Genomic DNA, 11,332 nt, shown 5'->3' with positions numbered 1-11,332 from the left:
GCTGATTAGCCATGCGGGAAATCGTAGAGGACCTTTTTCACTGAGAGGACGGGAGGTAGCTATTGACGCCGGTGAAACCCAACATACAGCTTGCCATGGAAAGAAGAATGAAGGATTGGATGAAGGCAGTAAGAAAGCAAAGATTCAAGAGGGATGAAGCATCTCCATACGCTTATCTGAAATTCCAACCAATGAATTGCATAAGTATCTTTATCTTTATCTTTATGTTTTATTTATCTTTTAATTATGAAAACTCCATAACCTATTTGAATCCGCCTGACTAAGATTTACAGGGTGACCATAGCTTGCTTCAAGCCGACAATCTCCGTGGGATCGACCCTTACTCACATAAGGTATTACTTGGACGACCCAGTGCACTTGCTGGTTAGTTGTGCGAAATCGTGACAAAGTGTGATTCACGTTTGAGAGCTCCAAGTCTATTGGCGCCATTGTTGATGATCACAATTTTGTGCACCACTTGCCACAACTTCAACACTTCTTTCTGAACCACTTCATTCATAGTTGGGTTCAGCCTCTTTTGTTGCTGGCTTGAGGGTTTGGCATCCTCTTCAAGTAAGATTTTATGCATGCACATTTAAGGACTGATCCCCTTTAAATATGAAAGTGTCCAGCGTATGGCATCCTTGTGTTGTCTCAGCACTTGGATAAGTTCCTCTTCTTGTTCTTTACTCGGACTTGAATTTATTATTACTGGGTAAGTGTTGTTAGCACCCAGATATGCATAATTCAAGTTGGGTGGTAAGGCTTTCAGATCTAGTTTTGGTGACTCTGCATCTTTGTTGTCTGTGGTAGTTGGCATGATTGAGTTCCTCATGGTTGCTTGTGGTAGTTTTCCATCTGATGCTTGCTCCAGCTCAATATTTTCTTCGCATTGGTCTTCTTCCATAACTTCTTGAACTATCTGTTCCATGGTGTCTACCAGCATGCATTCTCCTATGGGTTCCTTGGGGTAACTCATTGCTTTGGAGACGTTGAAGACCATTTTCTCTTTATGCAATCTCAAGACTAATTCCCCTTTATGCACATCAATGATGGCTCCAACAGTAGCTAGAAATGGTCTTCCTAGGATAATTGATGTGTTGGCTTCTTCTTCCATGTCCAGCACAACAAAATCAGCAGGGAAAATGAACTCTCCCACTTTCACTAGCAAGTCTTCCACCACCCCATGTGGAAACTTAAATGTTCTATCAGCCAAATGGAGTGTCATTCTTGTTGGCTTGGCTTCCTCAATCTTCATCCTTCTCGTCATGGTTAGGGACATAAGATTTATGCTAGCTCCCAAATCACACAAAGCTTTCTCAATAGTGATGTCCCCTATGATGCAGGGGATTTGAAAACTCCCTGTGTCTTTCAGTTTTTGAGGCAACTTCTTCTGTATGATGGTGCTGCACTCCTCAATCAATACTATGGTTTCTTTTGCCTCCCAGTTCCTCTTTTTGGTTATAAGCTCCTTCAAGAACTTGGCATAGAGTGGCATTTGTTCTAATGCTTCAGCAAATGATATGTTGATTTGGAGCCTCTTGAAGAACTCTAGGAACTTAGAAAACTGACCATCCTTCCCATCTTTTCTCAATCTTTGTGGGTATGGTGCCTTTGGCACATAAGGCTTCAAAACTGGTTTTGGTGGAGGTGAAATTGGGGTCTCTCCTTCATCCTCGTTTCCATGTTTTGGTGCAACCTCTTCATGATTATCTTTGCTTGGGGCTTCTTCCTCTACAACCTTCCAACTTCTCAGAGTTATGGCTTTGCATTGTCCTATTGGGTTAGCCATGGTATTACTGGGAAATTTGTGTGTGGAAAGTGGAATTTGCTTCGACAAAATTTCCACTTGTGCTTCCAACTTTGGGATTGCTGCACCTTGATTTTTCAGATTTGACCTGTATTCCTCTTGATTAGCATCTATCCTTCTGCCAGTTTGTGTTTGTCTGTCCATGAGGGAGGAGACTACCCCTGAAATCTGGGATGATAGTTGTGCTATTGTAGCCTCCATCCTCTCAAAGTTGCTCTTGATTTCAAATGGTTGCATAGTTGAGGATGGTGCATCTTGATTGAGGTTGTTGTGTATGGGTTGGTTATTACGGTAGGCTGTGTTTTGTGAGTTATGGTAGGGTCTATGGTTCCCTGTTTGATGGTTGGGGTTGTAGTTTTGTTGATTTGATGGATAAGGCTTGTTGTGGTCCTTGTTGTGGTTTTGTTGATTTCCCCACCCAAAGTTTGGGTGTTTCTTCCAACCTGGGTTGTATGTCTTAGAGTGTGGGTCATATGGTATTCTAGATGAATTGTGCACATAATTGACTTGTTCCCAGTCACCTTTAGATTCTGATGCATTTCCTTCTTATTGAGGAGTTTGATCTTGAATAACTGAGGCTTGGTTGGCCTCCATCCTCTTGGTTAAGGCTGCTATTTGTGCTGTAATTGCCTTGTTCTGAGCCAACAAAGCATCTACAGAGTTGAGTTCTAGCACTCCCTTCGTCTGGGTCCTTTCTGAGGCATAGAAATACTCATTTTCAGCTACAGTTTCAATGACGTCTATGGCCTCTTCAATGGTTTTCTTTTTATTGAGTGAGCCTCCTGAAGAGTGATCCACTGCCTTCTTTGCATCATAGGATAGTCCCTCATAAAAGATTTATAGCTGTACCCACTCATTGAACATTTTCGGTGGGCATCTTCTTGTTAGATATTTGAATCTCTCCCAGGCCTCATATAGTGTTTCTCCATCTTGTTGTCTGAAAATTTGCACCTCAGCTCTCAGCCTATTGATTCTTTGTGGAGGGTAAAATCTTGCAAGGAATCTATTCATGACCTCCTCCTATGTAGTTAGGCTATCCTTGGGGAATGATTCCAACCACTTTGCTGCCTTATCTCTGAGTGAGAAAGGGAACAAGAATAGTTTGTAGATATCACGGTGTACCCCGTTGGACTTTATAGTATCACATATCCTCAAGAATGTGCTGAGATATTGATTAGGATCTTCTTGGGCACTTCCTCCATATGAGCAATTATTCTGAACAAGTGTGATGAGCTGAGGCTTCAGCACAAAATTGTTGGCATGAATTGTTGGCTTTAGGATGTTGCTGCCACAATTTCCAGGGTTTGGGTTGATGTAGGAGCCTAAGACTCTCCTTTCTTGCCCATCATGATTGACTGGGCCTCCCCTGGCATGGTTATGAACTTCTTCCTCATGATGATTTTCCATATTCTCGTCCATGTTTGTTTCAAAATACTATTCCTCTTCCTTAGCACCAACGACTCTCTTCCCTCTTGCTTCCTTCCTTAATCTAAAGAAGGTTCTCTCAGGTTCAGAATCAAAGGAAGTTGAAGCTCCACTTCTCCTACCTATCATACAACCAATCAAGACAAAAATCAAGAAAGAAAGTGGGTGAATGAATTACTTTGTTAGAGTGATTGTTAATGTGAGTGGTGCAATTGATCAAACAGTTATAATGGTGGAAATGTGGATAATCAAAGAAGAAACAAAATAGAGATCAAAATAAAATTAAAAAATGCTAAATAAAAGAAATTAAAATAACAAGGAAATTAATTTGCTTAATCTAGCTCCCCAATCAATTTAATTACTGTCAAATTTAAGCCAATCCCCGACAATGACGCCATAAAGCTTGATGAGTTTCTAATTCACACCCCATTCAAAAATTTAGTGAATCAGTTCTTTTGGCAAGCGCACCAAAATTATCTCCATGTAATAACCCACAGTAGAGTAGGATCGTATCCACAGAGATTGGCAAATCTAAGCAGTTTTAATTGATTGATGAATTAGTCAAGTGGATCAATAAGATTGTGAAGTGCAGAATTGTAAATGGCATAAATGTAAATGACTAGAATATAAAGAAAAGCAATAAAGTGCAGAATTAGAAATTGTAGAATGTAAAGTGCTGAATCATAAATGACTTGAATGTAAATGGGAATGGGGAATTGCTGAATGTAAAATTAAGCTATAAAGAAATGGATAGATATGAATGGGGGAATTCATTGAGATTAGGAGATGTTGTCTATTTGGATCAAATCTAGCTTATATCTTCTTCAATCATGCAACTCATTGACCTCTTGGCAATCTTGATTGATTGAGCCCCAATCCCTTGGTGACTCAATCTCTCATATCTTGATCAATAGCCAATTCCTTGGTCTAATTGCTCATGAAGAGAGATATGCTTGGTCCCTAATTATACCACACACCCTTGTAGGTCCAGGTAGAGGGGAGATTATATGTCACATATCCCATCACCAAATCCCAGAATCTACTCAAGTGTGAGAAGGGATTTCAAGCATGGTTTCATGTTTCCTTTCCCAAGGTTCCCATGAAACCTAGTTGCATTCAATCTATTTCCCAAGATAATTGAACACTAAGCATAAAGAACGAAATTCTTTCTAGCAAATCAAAAGAAGATGAAGAGAAGAAGAATTTCACTATTATCAATCCATCAGATACAACAGAGCTCCCTCTCTCAATGAGAGGGAAGTTAGCTACTCATAGCTTGAAAAGTACTCAAAAGTGGAGTGTAAAAGTGGATCTAGAACTAACTGCATGACCCCTCTTCAATACTCTTTGGGGGTATTTATACTACTCCTAGTGAAAATAAAGAAATTACAAAAGTGAAAAAGGGAAAATTATATTTTGGAGGGAAAGAAAACACTCAATAAACGTGACTCCTTAGCTGGCGTGTGGCTAGCGCTTCATTGGTGTGTCGCGTGCCCTTCAAAATGGCTTGGCATGCCACGCTCAATCCTTCAAGTGGCACGCTCGTCCCTTGTCAACCTTGGCGTGCCATGCCTTCAAACTCAAGTGGCACGCCATAGTGACATTCTTGTGTTGGCGTGCCACGCCTTCGAGCTCAAGTGGCACGCCCTTTGATTTTTCCACTTCGTTTGCATCTGGAAACTTGAACTAGCGTGGCACGCACAGGGTCTGGCATGCCACGACCTTGTTATGTGCTTGGCTAAGCTTCTCTGGAAAGTTACACTAGCGTGGCAGGCCCAGGGTTTGGCGTGCCACACCCCTTTGTGAGTGAGTGGGTCCTCTGTTTGGCATGCCACGCCACGAACACAAGTGGCACGCCCCAATGATGCTTTGGCCTTTGAATGACGCTGGCGTGCCACACCTGGTTGCTCAAGTGGCACGCCTAAGTGAAGAATAGTGATTGGCGTGCCATGCCTTTGTTACCAAGTGGCACGCCCCACATAATTGGCCTCTTCCACCCTCTCTGGAAACTTATACCAGCGTGCCACGCCCATGATCTTCTCTCGCTCCAGTAAGTGGCGTGCCACGCCTTGGCCTTCAAGTGGCACGCCAAAGTTACTTTTTAGAACTGGCGTGCCACGCCTTTGACACCAAGTGGCACGCCCAGTCTTCAATTGCCTTCAGCCCCTTCTCTGGATCATTGTACCAGCGTGCTACGCCATGCTGCTCAAGTGGCATGCCCATGTATTTGTGCACTCTTCAAGCTTGGCGTGACACGCCTGGGTCTTCAAGTGGCACGCTAATGTGACTTTTTGGAGCTGGCGTGCCATGCCTTCGACACCAAGTGGCACGCCGTAGTGGAGGTTCTTCTTGAGGTAGTGAGTTGGCGTGCCATGCCTTCGACTTCAAGTGGCACGCCCACAGTAATTGATGGGTCAGGCGTGCCATGCCCAACCTGTCGTGCCACTCCCTTTTTGTTTCCTCTATTTTGCTCTCTGAAATTTTGTTCTAGCGTGCCACGCCTAGTCCCTGGCGTGCCACGCCCACATGCATGCTTGGATCTCCCTTCTGAAATTTAGTACTGGCGTGCCACGCTTAGCTCCTGGCGTGCCACGCCAGTGTATTTTTGTGGCATTTGCCCCCAAGTGACACGCCAGTCTCACACGCCCAGCTTCTTGTTTGTTTTCTTCCCATTTTTGATACCTTTTTCACCTGTAATTCAGCACAACTCATCTCAAAGTAGTGTACCATAATATTCATCAATTAATGCATGAATTATATTGATCAAATGAGATTTGTGCTCTTTTATGGTCTTCTTTATGCAAGAAAGAAGGGTAGATGATGCAAGTCATCATTTACCTAACTACTTTAACTTTCTAACTCAAGGCTTGGTAAATGTTTTTCCTAATTAACATGAATTCCACTTATCATGTGTTTTGGATTATAATTTTTATTTTCAGACTTTTTCACTCGAATACAATCCAAAATGCACATATATTTAACTCATTTCATTCTTCTCTTGCTCTTTTGCCACTCTGTGCTTATACTGCTATTATTCTATTTGCCTACTTATTTTCCTATTTTTGTTCCTCAATTATATCCTAGAATTTCTGCTTTTCAAGATGTCTAACCCTCGAAGCAAAGGAAACGGCAAAGCAACCACTAGCAAAAGGAAAAGAGGCAAATCCTCTATGACCATCCTTGACATTTTGCATGATGATTCCTGGCGGGAGAAGAAGTTTACCCCGCAGGAAAAGGCTGATCAGTTGGTACCTGTAGCTGACCCGGTAAAATTTGCAAACAAATACTGTGAGCTGAAGTACCCAGTTTTTGCCACATCCAGGAACCTATACCTAGAAAGGACACTCAAAATTCCAGAAAAACTCAAGCAGTACATGTCAGACCAAATTAAACAAAGAGGCTGGTTCTTCCTGGAGAGAAACTTGACTGAAATCAACTCATCCTGGGTCAGAGAATTCTACTGTAACTACTTTAAAACATCCCTGGATGCAGTACAGCTAAGAGGCAAACAAATTCTAGTTACTGAGGAATCCATAGAAGACATCCTCCAGCTCCCACCTAAATCCGATGAGCCAGACTGTTACCAAAGGGCTGAAGAGGATATGAGATTCATGAGATTTGACTGGGATGCAGTAAAACGGACTATAACTCTTGATCCTACTGTCTCATGGGTCATGGAAAAGAGCACAGTGGTACGTAAGGGAATCATGCTGATGTATCTAAATGATGAGGCTCAACTTTGGCAGCAAATTCTGAGTAACTACGTAATGCCGAGCACTCATGAGACAGAGGTGCCAGCTGCTATGGTTACCCTCATCTGGTGTGTGATGGAGGGTAAGGACCTATATTTGCCCCGCTTCATCCGGTATTACATGGCCAGGGTCCATGTCAGAGGCACCCTCCCGTTTCCATTCCTGATTACTCAGTTGGGTCACCAAGCTGAGGTGCCCTGGGAAATTGTTGATGAAAAGCCATCTGCAGCGGACTGCAGAAAGATCATCCCTCATAGTGGGAAGTTTCAGGCTCTAGGCTATTGACCTCATTTTCTCACTGATTCTGCTGAGGCAGCTACATTGTCAGTTGCCCCCTCAGCATCCACTGCCTTTGCTCCATCCACTGCACCTCCACCTGCTCATGAGCCCGTTTATCTTCTGGTGCACCGACTCTTTGACCGCCTGGATCAGATGGAGCGCCACCAGCAGCAGCAACATGAGAAGTCTGAGCATCGCAATAGGCAATGTTATGAGAGGTCTGAACGTTGCCACAAGCGACGCTATGAACACCTCAAGTTGATGATCCAATCCGGTGGCGACATCCCCTCCGAGCCCCGAAGAAACCAACCGCCAATACAGCGTGCCAAGAGCCGACGGCCAAGCCCCTCTGCAAGAAGAGTAAGGGCCCCTCCAACATTGATGTTTTAGAGAAGGACAACCCTCTAAAGGATTCAAACAAGTTCCCTAACCGCTACTGTGAAATTGTTTACCCAGGGATGACTGAGCGAAACTATCACTCGGAGCCCCTTCTAGTCCTACCAGCTCACATCGCTCCGATGGTGATGCCCCGCATTGAGCGGAGGCAATGGGGGTTCCTCATGAGGCAACCAAACGAGGCCAACTTATTATGGGTGGTAGAGTTTTACTCCAACTACCACTCACCCCTTCTCACATCGATTTTTGTGCACCAAAAACAAGTACCGGTCACGGTGGAAGCCATCAAAGGTGTACTTAAGATCGGGTCATTACCAGATGGGCATGACTCCTATCAAGAAGTTTTGTCGGCATGCTGCGAACGTGGTTTCGATTGGAACGCGGTTCTCCGAGTAATAGCTTTACCCGAAGCCTCTTGGATTTGAGGGACTATAAAGCGACGGCCAAAGGGTTTAGATGCACGTTTCCTCACTCAAGAATCCATGGCATGGGCCCAAATCCTAGCTCACTACGTGTTCCCAAGCACCCATGGGTCATCCATTACCACCGAGCTTGCCTTATTGGTTTGGTGCATCCTAACCGAGAAACCGGTCGACATCCCGCATGCCATCCGACAATCCATGGGGTGTATTCATGTTAAGAGAAACTTGCCCTTCCCCGCCATGGTAACCGAATTAGTCGCGGCGACCAGTGTTCCCCGCAAGACCAAGGACCGGAGGACCTTAATTCCGGTCGAAGGTGATTTTGTTCCGACCAAAAGGTGCCTCAAACCCCCGGAAGTTACCAAGAACCTTGGCATGGCCATTCCCACTTGCAACCCTACCACCTCATCTGCACCACCAAAATCATCCGCCCAACGTCTTGAAGACCTTCACAAGAAGTTAGACCGTTATGAGCGACGCATCCAACGCCGATATGCTCACGTGAAGAAGCTTCTAAGCTTTGTCACCCCACCTATGGAGGAACCGGATATCTCTACATCCACCGCAACATCGAGTGGACATAGCGCTGACAAGGGAGATGAAGGACATTCCGGACCCGGCTACCCATTGCGCATCACTTATAGCACGGAGGACCGTGCTAAGTTTTAAGTGTGGGGAGGTCGGCCGACCGATCTCCGTAGGTAACACCTGAATAAACTTTTGAATCCCTTTGTAGTTAGGATAGTTTGCATGATTAGGTTTTCTTTGATACCATTTGCATGATAAGTCTACTTGGTTGGAGTAATGAATTCTCTCCTAGGAAACTAAGATTTTAGGGCAACCTTACCAATTGTGATGCTAAGCTTGCTTGGAGATTGTACTTGGGAACATGGATTTTGAGTTAAGAACACAAGCAAGGGAGCTTTGAACCTTATTTCGTGGCTACATCTTATAGTCACTTACCTTCCTTCTTGTGTGCATTGTTCTCTCTCTATGATTGTGATCCTTACTTTGTTTGAATCTATATGTCCATTGTTGTATGTGTGAATGCATGTATATGACTGAGGCCATCAATTCACTTAGCCACTACCCAAATAGCCTTACCATACGAACAACCCTTGCAACCAACTTTGAGCCTATGCTTAACCCACTCATTCTTCATTCTAGCACATTACAAGCCAAGAAGCGAAAAACCATGAATGTCCCTATGTGGATCTTTGATTGGCTTAGGCTAGTGTGTGTGTGTCATTCAAGTATGGGGAAACAGGGTGGGACATTGGTTGAGGTAAAAGGATGTTTTTGCTTTATATTTTTATATTTGAGAATTGGGTACATACTCATGTGTTAATTAAATATAAAACCTTATGCATTGATATTCTTGAAAGAAAAAAAAGAGGAAAACAAAGAAAAAGAGAAAGAAAAATAAAACAAATGTGAAAAAAAAGGGTACAAAATGCCCCAAAGTAAAGTTCAATAAAAGTCAATGCATATGTGTTGTAAAGCAAAAGAAAATGCATGAGTATGTGGAAAAAGTGAGTAATGGGTAGTTAGACTAGTATATAATTATATAGGATGTTATATAGGTTGGGTGGGAAGTTTAGGGTAATCAAAAAATCCAATTTTTAGCCCACTTAGCCAAATATATAACCCCACCTTGACCCTAGCCCCATTACAACCTAGGAAAGACCTCATGATACATGTGCGCATGCATGTAACAATTGTCGATTGTTAGAGGAAGAACAAATTTTAGAAAAGCATGAAATAGTGGAGAACTGAGTGATCATCCCGATACACCGAGCGGATAGAGTGCAAACACTTCCGGTGAGGGTTCGAAGATCCAACCCTTGTTCCCGGCTCTCACGAGCGTTCTTCATGCAAGTTGCACATATATCACTTTGATGATTAAAATTGGAAAGTTTCATGCATTGCTTACCATCTTGCCCTATGTGCTTAAATGTATCTTAGGAAGATCGATTTGCTCTTAACCAAGTGGATAGTAGCACCAGTCTTAGTTGCATTCATATAAGTAGACTACACCTCATGAATCTCATACCTTTGTGATCCTTTGGTCTTTTGCTTTTCTCTAAGCACGAGGACATGCTATAATCTAAGTGTGGGGAGGTTAATAAGTCCCATTTTTAGGGTTTGTCTTGTACTGATTTCGAGGGTTTTATCAATGATTCTACACACTTTTCGTATGAAAATACATGACTTTGTGTTCCTTTCCTAATTTTTCCTCATGGATGAAAACATGCTTATTTTGCACTAAATTAGATATATTTCTAATCTTCCCTTGGTGCCATTCGATGCCATGACCTGTGTGTTAAGTGGTTTCAGAATATAGGGCATGGATGACCCGGAGGAGAGAAGGGAAGTATGTACAAAGGAAGGAGCATGAGAAAATAAGCTTTGGAAACTTCAGCGTTGACGCGTACGCGCACATGGCGCACCCGCGTGGAGTTGCACCATCAAGAGTCAACGCTATGAGCCAAGTTATGAGCCGGCGCATGTAGCGGCTAAGTCATGATCCTCATGGATGCGTCTGCGTAGGTTACGCCTGCGTGCAAATTGCAATTGCCCCAAGGACGCGTGTGCGTGCTGTGCGCGTACGCGCCGATGGTCTCATATGATTTTTTAAGAGAGCACGTGACCAGAGCGTGGAGACAGTTAGAGATCCTATTTTGGGGAAGTGCTTTGGCGGGAAAAAAAGCTTAAGAAGACCAAGGATTGAAGGGTTAAGGGACTTTTGGCTCATTTTACATTTCCTTAGATATTTTCTTAGAGTTAGTTACACTTTGGGTAAAGAGAGAATCTCTCTAGGATTTCATTCTCCTCAATCTCCATTACAATTCTCCTTAGATTTTCGTTGGTGAGATCTATTGTAATACACTTTTACCTTGATGCAATTAGTAGATCTACTCTTCTCATATTCTTAATTAGTTTTCTTGGATCCTTTCACTTTGGATCTAGCTTTGCTTTTGTTACTTGGATTTGGAACTAGTGAATTGAGGTAACTTCATATCCATTACTTGTGATTGTTCCATTGCAAACAATTGTGTGATTTAGATCTCTTCATTTCAATTCTCCATTCTAATTTCTTAATGGCTCTTATGAATGCTCATCAATTGTTTGATAAAATGCCAACACTAGTTATGGAGTAAAAGTTTCTCACTTGGCTTATGGTTTGGACCATTAGGAGAAGTTGAATAGTGGATGTCCATTGTTGATTGAGAATTAAGGATTGCTAA

The 11,332-nt window shown here is 43.0% G+C and overlaps 1 protein-coding gene across 1 annotated transcript; it reads right to left on the bottom strand.

Moving 5' to 3' along the window:
- Positions 1-595: 595 nt before the first annotated feature.
- On the bottom strand, positions 596-2,047 carry LOC130934020 (uncharacterized). Its single transcript, XM_057863608.1, has 2 exons — positions 1,311-2,047; positions 596-1,259 (listed from the first exon to the last, which is right to left on the bottom strand). The coding sequence occupies exons 1-2, from the start codon at positions 2,045-2,047 to the stop codon at positions 596-598; spliced, it is 1,401 nt and encodes a 466-aa protein (XP_057719591.1).
- Positions 2,048-11,332: the final 9,285 nt, after the last annotated feature.

This window comes from Arachis stenosperma, chromosome 6 (assembly GCF_014773155.1).
Source record: "Arachis stenosperma cultivar V10309 chromosome 6, arast.V10309.gnm1.PFL2, whole genome shotgun sequence".
NCBI lineage: Eukaryota > Viridiplantae > Streptophyta > Magnoliopsida > Fabales > Fabaceae > Arachis > Arachis stenosperma.
Note: the sequence above shows the minus strand (reverse complement) of the source record. Positions and strands in the feature narration are given on the sequence as shown.

Excerpts from the sequence above, each read along its gene's own strand:
- LOC130934020 (XM_057863608.1), bottom strand. The coding sequence starts at position 2,047 with ATGCAACCATTTGAAATCAAGAGCAACTTTGAGAGGATGGAGGCTACA. Across the intron at positions 1,260-1,310 it reads ATCACTATTGAGAAAGCTTT|GATGAAGATTGAGGAAGCCA; the intron begins GTGTGATTTGGG and ends CATGACGAGAAG.